Raw genomic sequence first — 14271 nt, 5'->3', positions numbered from 1 at the left:
AAAGACCACGGGCTGACTTGCGCTGTAGAATTCCGTGGGGTGCGCTGTGTGATTGGCCATGTGATTGTGTTATTCAGAGTGCTTCTTTTGCAGCTGAATAAAGATTTGCTGCACTGAATACATTGTCTTGACTTCCTCGCAACTGTAGCGCAATTACAGCTCGACTGCTTTAGCTTTTCTCGAGTGGTCACTTAGATTGAAAAACCGCTTATAAAGAATGTTTTTCGCCGTTCCGCTAACTTCTTTATAACGAGGGATTACGGTGTGTGTGTGTATGTATGTATGTATGTTGTACGTAGTGCAGTGAAGTGATCAGTACCTTTGATTGTCAGTTTACCGGTAGTTTTTCGTCTTTCATCACCGTTTCCACACAGGCCACAAGACTTATATAAACTGGATATTATGGCTGCATTATTTTTGTTTGCTAAAGATTGTGTTATCTTGCAAACATTGCGGGGTTAATGAATACTTGTCGAGAAAACAATGCTGTGATTTTTTCATTCATACAGATCAGAGTTTGACACTTCTATGGTAACTTCATGGATAGCACTACACGAACATTCAAATATAAACCTTCTTTTTTTTTTTTTTTGCAGAATCATGTGTGCTTTGTGATGGAGTATGCCTGTGGAGGGGACCTGATGATGCACATCCATACCGACATTTTCCCAGAGCCTAGAGCTGCCTTTTACGCTGCCTGTGTTGTTCTGGGGCTCCAATTTCTTCATGAAAATCGCATCATCTACAGGCAAGATAAATTTTATAGACCCGACCTTGTTTTTCTTCTTTTTTTTTTCTTTCTTTTTTTGAACTGTACAGTAAGTGGGCTTGCCCGGTAAAAGCAAGTATTCCAAATCAGCATGTTGGAGAATTCTATCAACTCTGTTGCCACCTGCATTTATGGTGTATTCGTTACATTATTGGGCTTCTGAGCTTAAAGGCCATGGATTTAGTTATTGTTACAGTAGAACCCCGCTGAACGTTTTTGAAGGGACCGTAGGAAATAAACGTAAGAGACGGGAAACGTAAGAGCCGAAAAACAGGAAAAACGGCAAAATATTTAGTGGTACAGAATTTTATTTCAATTCTTACGAGCAGCACGAAAATTGGCGCGCTCAGCCGCGATCTAGTCGATGGATAGAAACGCGGAGCTTAGGACGGCCTCATCCACAGAAATGTAATCAACGTATGTGATTTTTTTAACACCAACAGCTGTAGGTATGAAAGAACTAAGCACACGCAATCACAACCGGCGCGGCGAGTCCGACCGCGAACCGCACGCACGACCATGCGAGCTCCAACCAGCTCGAACTCCTCCCGTTCTCCGACAAATAACGATGATGATGAGTCTACGCCAACGCGATGGCAGAAGTGAATGCCAATCTCGAAGGCCTTGCTTTCGCAAGCAATTACGTCATACACGCCATGTTTGTGCAATACAAATCTCAAAGGCTATGCTTTTGTCAATAGTAAATGCCAATCTCGAAGGCCTTGCTTTCGCGAGCAGTTACGTCATAGACGCCATCTTTGCAATTTGAATCTCGAAGGCCATGCTTTTGTTTGCATCAATTGAAAGATTCTGTTGCTTGCGCCTCTCATGCGGCTAATATTACGGTCAAACGAGGCCAAGCTGCGTGAAAATGCACCATGGCCGCTCTCCTTGGTAGTCGCTCGGTCGGCTCCGAGCGCACTTCGCGACGTATCGTACGGGAACGGTCCGACAGTTACGACGTAACAGCGGGGTTCCCAATACATTGTATCCTATGGGAGCTATGCCGGGACCGGCGGAAAACGACGTAACAGCCGGGAAAACGCAGCAGTGAGGAACGTAACAGCGGGGTTCTACTGTATATCTTGATTTTTCTTACATTCGTTTTTGGTTTGTTAAATTTTTATCAAATTTTATTCTTTTATTTTTCATTGCATTGTAACATTTTTATTAGTGGATGCTACCATCATGGACAGACAACTCACACACACACTTTTCCCCAGGCTTTATGATAAAGCTTCCAAAGCCTTAGGCACTAAAAATGCTGAAACTTTATCTTCCATATATATATGAAAGATGATCCAGTTTTTCTGTAAGAAATGGAAGTGTTTTCAAACCTTTATTGCGTGGCAGGTTGGCTTTGATTTATTGTAAACTCGTTAATGCTATCTTAAGCCATTGTGCCACTTATTAAATTAGGCAATAAATGCTCCTTGAATAATTATTCTCGTTATCTCTCTTATGAAAGCTCGCAAGCTAATAAAACATTCGACTTACCATAAATATTATGGCTGCTTGTGTAAATCAACAAATAAGGGAGGTAAGGGACAACATGAGCACTTCTCCCCTTATTTGTAAGTTTGCACTAAGTAGCCATAGTGCAGTAAAAGCTCGTTAATTCGGATTTCTAGGCGTCGATGACGGGTGACACTTTTGCGGACACTGCAGGCAGCATGCGAGCTGCTGAGCACCTTGAAGGGCTCAGAAAAATTGTGTCCGCACGAATACCTGCTCGAAAACAGGCAAGCATCCGCGATTTCTTTGTTATGTTGAAAGAACTCCTGCATTTATTGTGTTTATTTCGACCATTCGATAATTCGGACATTCGGTTAATTCGGACATTTTTTCCGGTCCCTAGAAATCCGAATTAACCGAATGTCCGAATTATCGAATGGTCGAAATAAACACAATAAATGCAGGAGTTCTTTCAACATAACAAAGAAATCGCGGATGCTTGCCTGTTTTCGAGCAGGTATTCGCGCGGACACAATTTTTCTGAGCCCTTCAAGGTGCTCAGCAGCTCGCATGCTGCCTGCAGTGTCTGCAAAAGTTTCACCCGTCATCCACGCTTTTCGGTTGGCGTGGTAATCCACGGGAAGATTGTTGATGTTCTTAAAGCAGCGTGACTTTTGAGCCTTTCCGATAACGAGAAGCGGCAAGTGCCCTGTTCCCGTCACGTTGGCAGCTAAAAGTACGGTTACTCGTTCCTTGCTTCTTTTGCCGCCGATACAAGGATCCCTTTTCATCACTTCTTGTCGGGAGAGCCCATTATTCAGAGCACGTAAAATTTCTACTTTGGTGGTGAAGTCCTTGGCCTCGTACTTGGGCCGCTTCGCCGGCGTTGCCATCAGCGGAGAGTGCGGTCACACGAGAAGTCAGCACAAAAGCACCAGCAACGATCAAGCTAAAGGAGCCGTACTGAATTGTTCCTCGATAAAACGGCCATCTACGATGCAGCACACCAACGGGAACAATGCAACAAAATGGCACGCCAAACCTACACGCGAAGAAAAGGCGTTCAACCAGTCTCAAGTCAAGCCAAGTCGATAATTGATGTCCATGGCGATGCTGCGTTTGAGCTTCATTTTTGTTCCGAATTGTTCTTTTTTCGTTTTCGAGCCTCGCCAGCGGCCCGAAAGTCGCCGAATTATCCGATTTGCGGTCAAATCTGTCTGAAATAATGAGCGCCCAGTCTCATAGAGTGACGCGTATATTTACAGGGACCAGATGACGTGTCCGAATTAACCGATTTTCCGAATTAACGAGAGTCGAATTAACGAGCTTTTACTGTACCATATTTACATGGTTGTAAGTTGACTCAAACGTAGGTCGACCCCCTTAAAATCGCACATAAAAAAAAAACGCAAGCGCATTTTAGTAAAAAAAATTATTTACGTAGTCGCTGGACAGACTGCACGTGTTCACTCGTTGTCAAGCCAGCCATCTTCATGAACTTTGATGCCCAGGCCCTGCGGGCTCCTTGTGTGACAATTTTGCGTTCCACCCGGAGAGACAGATCATGTAGCTTGTTCACATATGTCATAAGCTACGGAAAGTGTCCAGAATTCTGCCCACAAAAACGTCGGTGCTTGGCATTACAAGTGAAAATTTGGTCACACGGCAATTCGCCGCTGCCACACAACCCATTGAAAAACTGGCAACTTGCTTGCTGCCTCGCACTTGTTAGTTTTTTCAATGTGTAGAATGTGTTGGCAGCCCTCTTGAACACTGCTGTGAGCAAGCATCGAAAGTTTTTTGGCCCTGGGCAATCATGGCGATAAAGCGTGATGATCAAGCACAACAGTGGCTCACAACCCGGCGGCACCGGTAAATCTTCGCATAGCTGCGTGGCCAACAGTCGTTTCCGCATAGTAGATAACAAAAACTTTGGCCAGCAGCTCCAGCGGGCGACTGTACCCAAAGCCTCCCGAAGCGGCCACGGTTCGCTTGGGGACAATCGAAGGCAAGAAGTGGTGGGCAGGGAGGGCCGAGGCCCACTTGCTAAACGCGGCCGTCATATTAAAAAAAAGTTAAAAAGAAACCTCGTCGGAAACAGAAGTGATTCCATCAATTACCGGCCCCCCTCGAAGAAATCATGGTTGAGCAACTGTTCGTCGTCAGGAGTGCCGCTGCTGATTGGAATAGCGGCTCTTCTATCAGCGATCAGCACCTCAAAATTGGCACGCACGGCTCTTATGGCATGCTTGTGGTAATGTCAATCATTGATGGAAAAGCCACTCTTACAATCAGCAGCGGCACTCCTGACAGTGAACAGCGGCTTCGTGAAAGATTTAAAAAATCTTTAAAACAAGCATGTGGAATAATTACGGTACTTTCTTGCATGTAACCCACACAAAAAATACATAAAATGTAAAGCTAAAGGCCAGACAGAAACCGCGAATTCTGGGGTGCAAAGGTGGCTTCACGGCGGTGCTTCGCAACTACGCAGGGAAGCTAGCTTTGCAGCAGTACGTGGGGATCATCGTAAGAAAATTTTCTGCGAATCGTTGCTGAGGGTGTGGGTTATGCACGAGAAAATGCGGTATATGTTGCAGGTTGAGCTGGAACGCAAACATCATGTCGCAAGCATGCCACAGCGTCCCTGATTTCTTGTTTGTCCCACCATAAGTGGCAATACTAGTTTTGTATTCGATTGTAAGTTGACCCCCCAAATTCGATTTTCAAATTTAGATAAAATGGGTCCACCTACAATTGTGTAAATACGGTTTTTGTGGTCCATAACGACAGTGTGAATATACCAGCAGCAAAAAGGGCCACTAAAACATGCAATCTTCATTAATTTGGTTAACTTTCTTGCATCACTCGTTATATTGATCAGCACATGGATTTTGCAAACTCTTTTCATTAGTGACCCACTTTAGACTGAATTAATCAATTTGGACAGGGAAAGCATACACGACATTAATTGTTGTCTTTAACTGTGGTGTACTAATTGTGACGTAAATTGAAATAAATCGAAAAGGAAAAAAAAAATCACCCTTTCCATCGGTGGGATCCAAATCTACAACCTTCGAATTACGTGTCTGATGCTCTACCAATTGAGCTACGACAGATCCCACCGACGGAAAGGATGGTTTTCTTTTTGTCCCCGTCGATTGATTTCAAATTACGGCGCATTTAGTATAAAGTTAAAGGCAACAATTATTGTTCTTTATGCTTTTTCTGGCCTGATTGTCTGTTAGATTTATTTGGTTGTCGAACATATAAGCGAGCCCTTCGGGAAAAAATCCCCTTCTTTCGTCCAGTTTAGACTGTTTACACATTGTATTTTAGATAGATGATCTTGTGCCGATAAGAGCACTGTACCAGTTGTTCAAAGCATTTTTCGGAGGGCCCAGGCCATGCCCAGGCTTGTAGCTTTGACCTCAGGCTTCAAGCTTGCTGGCATAGGCATGCCTATTGAAGGGTCTAAGTCAGGCCTTCAAGCACATGATCTGTGCCACAAGAAAATCCATACGGATTTCTCAGAAAGAAAGCTTCTTAGTTGCCAAAAAATTTGTCCTGGCCTGGGGATCGAACCCGGGATGTAGTGGCCTTTCCAGGGTGGTCACTCCACCAACCAGGAAGCTAGCAATTGGCAGCATGAAGGCGAATTCGACAACTCTAAGAACATGGACACATATTGCAAACCAGTTCTGCAGAATCCTGCAGAACTGACTTGGCTCTTAGTATACTTTAGCAAATAAAATATAAAAAACGCATGAAGGTGGAATTTTCAGAGTGGAGCTGTTATACGATAGTTTCCAGCAGATTGCTGAATGCATAGACAGAGTACGTATACCAATAACAACAGCGGTCGCAGTCTCGCCATTGGACACTGCGGTGGCACGCCTGTTGCAGCTGCTGCCAATTGTTATGCGGTGGTGTACTGGTGGTGGAATAAAAGCCCTCTGCAGGACATGTAATGCCAGCATGGAGAATTGCCCGTATCAGCAAAATTCTGGCTTTGCGAAAATTTAATGCCAAACATGCGTCTCGCCTTGCAGTCTTTTAACTCTTTCCTGCACAGCAGTCACCCCAGGTAACCACCACTTTTTTTTCTCTCTCTTGAAGCATGCGAGTCCCTGCATGTCGGATTTTAAACGGCACACAATTTTTTAAAGCTTTCGCCATTCTGACAGAGATTATACTACTTCGTTTGGGTTTCAATGTTACATGTTACGTTTGTTTTCTTCCGACTGCTGTCGTATTCAAGGCGCATTACACGATGGACCTGAGATTTTTTGGGAAATAGAAGTATGGTCCTGTCCTTATCAATTGATAGCGTAGGATAACAGTTTGTATCAGTAGCTAATATAGTCTACATCCGATTTCCCGGACCCTCGAGGGACCGCGAAAACTTTTACATCATGATTATGCTCTCCTGTAGAAGTTACAATATGAACGATGTACATATCATCTACTCTTGCTTGCTTGTAACAGTATATAACACTAAGCCTCTTTATCTTGCTGAAATGAATTATTAAAGTGCCTCTTTTAGAAACTAGTGTAATTATTGTTTCCAACATGAACTATGTAGACAAAAGCATCATAGAGAATGCCGTGGGCATGTGGCAAGAAGGCAAGATAACCACTGGTCATGAAGAGTAGCAGACTGGATTCCAAAAGGAGGCAAGCACGCAAGGGGGAGGCAGAACGTTAGGTGGACAGATGAGATTAAGAAGTTTGCAAGGATAACCTAACCGCATAAAACACAAGACCTGTTTACTTGGAGAAACATGCGACAAGCCTTTGCCCTGCAGTGGACTCAGTCAAGCTGGTGATGCGCAGTAAAATATGGTAACACCATGTGCGGCCTAATACATCTGAGTTAGCGAGAGTTCAATGCACAAAAGAATACTTATGCTTGCTGGGACCTGAGGATGAGTCATAAGTATCAGATTTTCCTAACTTTTGTGATGTACATATGGAAGTTCACTGCAACGAAATTTCGCGTTGACGAACTTTTTCATGCATCCGGTCAGCATACAGTCAATTTCATTGTAGCGAGCGAAATTGGACTGTACTGATATCGAATTTGTATTTGAGTGCCTCTGTAATTAATTGCAGTTCTAAAACTGACTATCAGGGATATGATTTTCAAATCAAATTATTTGAACATTTACCTTTTTGTTTATTCAAGTACAGTATAGACCGCTTATAACGTAAGTCGCCGGAGTCGCGAATATCCGCACTATAAGCGGTACCGCACTATAACCAAAACAACCTTCTTCAAAGGCTGCACTTGCGCAAAACGTGTTGAGCATGTAGCCTCGCGTTTCCGATAATCGACATATGCGATTTGGGGCGCTTACAACCACTTGAATCTCCGAATGTTCAAAAATTAACCGCCAAAGACCCGCATTGCCAACGAAATGAACACGGGGGAAAAAAGTGAACAAAACAAAGCGCCATCGCGGAAATTCGCCGACTACGTTTCAGGCCACCTCGAGGTATGCTCATTACACAGAAACCATGTCGAATCGCGACCGAAATTTCACGTGCTGAGCGGTACCGATCGTTCGATTTCACGGGCGCGCAAGCGATGTCCAAGACATTGCAGTCGAATCCGGAACCACCATTCGAGAGATGCATGTGCCAACCACGCCCTCGTTTTCATTAACGATATGATTCCCTTCCCTTCAAGTGCAGCCATCGCAAAAAGTTTCGTTGATTCCGCACCAAACCGCAACTTTTATCGCCCGCGACCGCTACCGAAAAGCAACCAGCGCTGATTAGGCCTAGCCTGCGGTTCAGCATGTTGTCGCGGGAAGTTTGTCCAAGACAACATGAAGATCGGACGTCGAAAAGATCGCACTCAAGCACTAACCCTAGAACAGCGCGCGTGATACGAAGTTTGTGTTCGCGGCCGGGAGATCAACGGCGACAAAGCCCGCCAAGCTCGTTTAAGTCCGCGCACTGGCAGAAAAGGCGAAAGCTCGCATCATGAAGCCGCAAAACTTTTCAATTTGCGGACGAGGTAGCAAACGCGATAACTGTAGCAAGTGTGATAACGACGACGCTTTTCCCGACAGGAAACTTACTTTAAAGCGCACTTGATGAGGACGCGATCGTACGGTCCACGCGGAACGCGCTGCCGGCAAGCGGCCGCGGAGCCTTGCCGCCGCCGGTGCAAAGGCTACTCCGTCGCCTAGGCAACCATCCTTCCCCACTCAGCGAACCCGCACAGCGCTGCCGCGGTCTTTTTCCTCCCTCCGCCCTTCGTCGCTCACTCCCCAGCGGCGCACCTCCTTTGAGAACCGCACTCGCTACCGCGTTTGTCAGAAATATTTTCCCGCAACCGCATTATAAACGGTATTTCATCTTGGGAGACTGCACAATAAGCGGTATGCGTATACATGCGGTTCTATGGGAGGGTAAACGGGAGTCGAAAAAGACCGCATTATAACCGGTCCTGCACTATATGCGGTTACGTTATAAGTGGTCTGCACTGTATTTGTTCGAGTTCATATTGCAAGGCCATGGCAATAGACCTCTCCCTGTTTGCAAACAGTGTGACATCACTGCGAGTACCCAACCCACAAGTCCCGCCTTTGGAGCAGGCGCTAGTTGGCAAAAACGCTCCGCCGGCAGGATCTTCCTGCATAGCAGCGCTGCGTGTGTCTTCATTCCTTCGATAGAAATTTCTGCAAATTGCTATTTTTCTGAAGTAACAGCTTCAAAAAAAAAAGTCATGCACAATTCTGTTAGGTCAACATGGGTGATTTGCTCGTTGTATTTAACAGCCATAAAAAAAAATATTGTGCTCTTCGAATGAGAATGTAGCACATTTTCATGTCTGGTGCTTGGAGAAATATTTGCATGGCATGGATGTGAACATACTCAATTTTTGTCGCGACATCTTTAATGCAGTTTTAAACGAGGTACACCTTTGGCGGCAACATGGTTTTGAGCTGTTCTGCGCGAGGTCACGGATTAGATTCTGGAAAAACTTGCCGTTCTTTCGGTTGAAGTTAGCCAGTCCCCATAAAAATTAAAGCGAAGTTCTCCCCTACGGCGTTCCTGATAACCCACTGAGCAGTTCTGCAGTTTTAAACACGATAACTTAATTGTATAGATAACCTCTTGCACACTTACTATGTTGTATCTTATGCCTACAACGTGTTTGTATACTTACTTAGTTGCTTTAGACTTGATACACAAACTTGGAATGTGCATTGTCACTTCATAAAGATGAGCCACAAAAGGTAAGCGAACAACAACATGACAAACAAGAATCCCCTCTTTTTGTATTGAGACGTATGAGATCTGCGATAAAATGCCATACCTTTAGTGGGTTTGCATATTCGCCATGGCAAAGCATACATGCGGCTTCAGCAATGTTCATGCGCAGTCATACCTTTCAGCTCGGAGGTTATGCACTTTTTTTTTTCGGCACATAGCGCAAACGCTGAGATGTACACACTCGCAGAAGATTGCGTCAAATGCATTTTTACCTTCACTAAACTGTTGAATCTTAATGTTCTCGGTCACTGCAACTTGGCCTGTTAGGCACGACCGCCAATGTTTTCGCAAACAAGATGCATTGTTATACACACAGCACTCACCACACAATATTGTCAGTTTCACATCACCGTAAACGTGAGTCAGTATCATCGATGCCTTCAATGCGCACTACACGCCACAATAAATGTGGCAGATTTTTGAAGACGATGCCACTGTTCCTCGCACAGGCCGCCACGTGGGTTCACTTCTCTAAGTTAAACAGCCAGCCAGCGTAGCAAATTTTTCATTACACTGCTTACGACACACCATACCATAACTAATCTTGCAACAGTAAGATTCATCATCATCATCAGCCTGTCTACACCCACTGCAGGACAAAGGCCTCTCCCATGTTCCACCAATCAACCCGGTCCTGTGCTTTCTGCTGCCACGTTATACCTACAAACTTCTTAATCTCATCTACCCACATAATTTTTCTGTCTCCCCCTCACGCGTTTGCCATCTCTTGGAATCCAGTCAGTTACCCTTAATGACCACCGGTTATCCTGCCGACATGCTACGTGCCCGGCCCAGTAAGATTAGATTAGGTTAAAAAAAAAAAAATGTGCCCCAAGCACCGCGCGACTGTACCACGCTGAGCCACCAGCGGAGGTGTTTTGCCTGTTGCCGCTGTTGCATGTGTGCCGGTGACGTCACTCCTGTGACCCCGGGGGAGATCTATTAATAAGAGCAGCTATAGGGGCTAGTGGTTGTACATCTTGGGGGTAATCTCGCTTTTTTAATTTACAGGACTGACTGAATACACTTTTGCACTCTGTGTTTGTGGTGTAATCGGTCAGTTCTTGTACGTTAAAAAAGCACGATTACCTCCAAGAGATCTATTACCCACGTACTGAATTTGTGAGCATAGCCATTACGCTGGCTGAGTGGTTATGGTGCTCGGTGGCTGCCCCCAATGATACAGGCTCAGTCCTGGCCGCAGGGTTAGCATTTTGATGGAGGTGAAATGCTAGAGGTCCATGTACTGTGAAATGTCCATGCACGTTACGAAAACCCCAGGTGGTCGAATTTATCTGGTGCCCTCCACTTTGGCATCTCTCATAGCCCGATTGGCTTTGGGATGTTAAACCCCATGAACCTACCTGGATTGTGTACAGCAGCTTGGATGATCTAGAGCCATCCAGGGCCTTTCACGAAAGTGCGTTTTCTTGAGAATGGTTCAAAACTCATCCGTATATTGTAGCTCTTATCTTTTTAGCCTAGAAATTGATTTCACGATTTTGACCCAGATAATAGTGTGTGTGTGTGTGTGTGTGTGTGTGTGTGTGTGTGTGTGTGTGTGTGTGTGTGTGTGTGTGTGTGTGTGTGTGTGTGTGTGTGTGTGTGTGCGCGCGCGTGTGCGTGCGTGCATACATACATGTGTATATGTATGTGTGTGTTTTGAAAGCGTGCTTTCTCCTCCTAGGGATCTCAAGCTGGACAACTTATTGCTTGATGCTGAGGGTTACGTGAAGTTAGCTGATTTTGGCCTGTGCAAAGAAGGCATGGGCTATGGAGACCGGACTGGCACCTTTTGTGGCACACCAGAGTTCTTGGCACCCGAGGTGTTGACCGAAACTTCATACACTCGAGCTGTTGACTGGTGGGGCCTTGGTGTCCTAGTCTTTGAAATGCTGGTGGGCGAGGTGAGCCTAAGCTTCTAAAACCTATAGGCTCGAGCGCTGCTACATAGTGCTGCTAGATTGATTGAAACCACACTGCTCTTGGCACATGGTATTAATGAACACTCTGTCGCTGTTCCATTGTGCAGTGAGACATGCCATATATACTCAAATAATTTGTAATCCCTGAAATATTGTCCCTTTTTTTTGACATTTACTCATTCTTTTGTGCACTTTGTAATGCCTAACAGAGTGCTCGCGCAAGGCAGGTTTGGGTAATTAGCATTGACACATCGCATGTGTACTTTAGCCACAAACAGAAAAATACAGGCAAAATCTCCCTGCTGGGGACTTGTAAAGTCTCTTCAGAGGTACAGTGAGCAAAGATATGAAATAGTATGAAAAACATCAGAATTACACTAAGAAAAGAAGTTTTCAATATGCAGTGTTTATTTCACATAGTTTTGAACAGATGGCTGTATTTTAGGGACTGTGTGAGCACACACAGGCGGCATGCTAGCCTGTGCGGGGCTGCACTGTGAACAGTGTGAGGTCACAGGTCCCTGAGGCAGTAAGTATAGATGCGGGCACAGCGTCATGCAGGCGCTGCCATTTCAGGGACGTAGCTAGATGGTAAGGTAAGGCTTGTCGAAGTGTTCTGAACAAAGAAAGCTGCAAATTTAGGTCAAGATAGTTGTCTAGCACGATTGCCTCTCTGGAATGGAAGGTATGTCGCGAAGCTCCTCATCCAACCGTGCCTGCACCCTTATTTCACTCGGTAACACCTAGGTTCAGCGTTGTGCCAGTTGCTACACTTAAATCACATATTAAAGCCACTGAATTGGTGTGTGTACAAGATTCTCTGAGGAAAAGATTACAGCTCAAAGCAACTATGCACAACTTGTTCTCAAACACAGGAAATAGCTGGTGATGTCAACGGGTATGGCCCGAGCACTGCAGCATCATATCTGTCGCACGACATTCTTGAAAAAACAATTTTGTTTAGCACAAGTGCTTTTTAGTGCTACTGCCTCTTCTATCCTTTCTTCTTCATTTGTATTTGTACTGAACAAATCATTTTTCGAGGCAGTTTTTTGTAAGATTAATACAAATGGTACAAGTATGGTCGTTGGCAGTATCTATCGAAGTCCCGCATGTGGACATGAATGCATCATTGCGATACAAAAGTATTTGCAGCAGCATGCTCGAAACTGCCGCGTCATTCTCATGGGTGACTTTAACCTTCCCGACTTTAATTGGTCTACCATGCAGTACACATCAAAGGCTTCAGAAACCCTTCTCGACATGATGTTAAATTTTAACCTTTGCCAAATTGTGGAAAGCCCCACAAGGGAGCAAAGCGAGTGTCAGAGTATACTCGACCTAATTTTACTAAGCAGTAATTTTCTCTTAGAACAGGTGAAGGTTGAGGTAATAGAAGGAATATCCGACCATAATATTCCGATGTGCAGTTTACCTCTAGGTTATAAAATATCAGTGCAAACTGCTGCCCAAACCACAATCAATTTCGATAAAGCTGACGACGACCACATACAAACCTATCTAGCTAATGAATACCAAGAGTTTTTGGCACTGGCCTCAGATCCTTTCACTGATGTAAATGCTGTCTGGTTGCGCTTTAAAGACATAGTGTCACACTGTGTAACAAATTTTATTCCCGTCAAACTGAAAAAGACATTAAAAAATAACCCGTGGATTCCTCGTGAAGTAATACACGCAAAGCGTCAACTCAAAAGATTACGGAAAGTTAACAAGGCTGCCGGAAATGACCCATTTAGCACCGCCAGACTTGCGCTTGCTGCTAAACAAAAATCCAAGGAAGCAAAACACCACTATTTCAATACTGTACTCCCTAGCTTTATCAAAAGCAATCCACAAAGATTTTGGAACCACTTTCGCCGAAAGAACAAGCTCACAACTCAACTATCGTCACTTGAAAAAGTTGATAAAGCCAACAGATATAACCAGTTCTTTCATTCAGTTTTCACAAGAGATATTGGCGTCATGCCGGAATTGGTTCCACGCGCAGTGTCTGTTACAAGACTCTCTCTCGTTATCACAGACACTGGTGTTCTTAATCTTCTGCTTGCCCTAGATACTAAGAAAGCGTGTGGTCCGGATAATATATACCCAACCAATTTCTGAAAAGGTACGCAGAATGGTGTAGCAGATATCTCGGCAGTATTTTCCGTAAATCGCTTTCAACATCAAGACTACCAGAAGATTGGAAAATAGCTAAAATTATTCCAATTTATAAATCGGGAGATAAATCCATTGAATCTAATTTCAGACCGATATCTTTAACGAGCATGGTATGCAAACTACTCGAGCATATAGTTTTAAAACATTTAACAATTTTTTTTCGAAAAAGAGGGCATCCTGTCCCCCAACCAGCATGGTTTTCGTAGGGGTTTATCGACCACGACGCAGCTGACTGAGGTCATACACGATCTTGCGCTAGGTATTGACAATCACAGCCAAACGGACATAATTCTACTTGACTTTTCAAAAGCGTTTGACTGCGTTTGTCACACCAAGCTAATCGCTAAACTACAAAATATTATCGGGGACGGAGAAATTGTTGCTTGGGTGCGTGAGTTTTTGTCTAATAGGTCTCAGTTTGTTGTTGTCGAAAATATTGCATCAAATATTGTACCGGTTACGTCAGGAGTGCCCCAGGGTTCCGTGCTCGGGCCCTTGTTATTTCTCGTGTATATCAATGACATATCTACTAATATAGACTGTAAAATAAAGTTATCCGCGGATGACTGTATCATTTATAGAGAAATTAGAAACGACCAAGATCACTATTCGCTCAACAAATCACTCTCTGCTATTTCTGAATGGTGTTCA

At 44.4% G+C, this 14271-nt stretch overlaps 1 protein-coding gene across 2 annotated transcripts in view; it reads left to right on the top strand.

The window, feature by feature from the left end:
- Positions 1–14271, top strand: part of LOC119405874 (serine/threonine-protein kinase N2) — a 133696-nt gene that overhangs the window by 90057 nt on the left and 29368 nt on the right. For both annotated transcript variants that reach the window (XM_037672704.2, XM_037672711.2), the window contains 2 exons: positions 597–748; positions 11202–11421. In XM_037672704.2, the coding sequence (XP_037528632.1) occupies positions 597–748; positions 11202–11421 (372 nt within the window). The remainder of the gene's footprint in view (positions 1–596; positions 749–11201; positions 11422–14271) is intronic.

Source organism: Rhipicephalus sanguineus, chromosome 1 (genome assembly GCF_013339695.2).
Source record: "Rhipicephalus sanguineus isolate Rsan-2018 chromosome 1, BIME_Rsan_1.4, whole genome shotgun sequence".
In the NCBI taxonomy this organism is placed as follows: Eukaryota; Metazoa; Arthropoda; class Arachnida; order Ixodida; family Ixodidae; genus Rhipicephalus; species Rhipicephalus sanguineus.
This window is presented reverse-complemented; position numbering and strand designations above follow the sequence as displayed.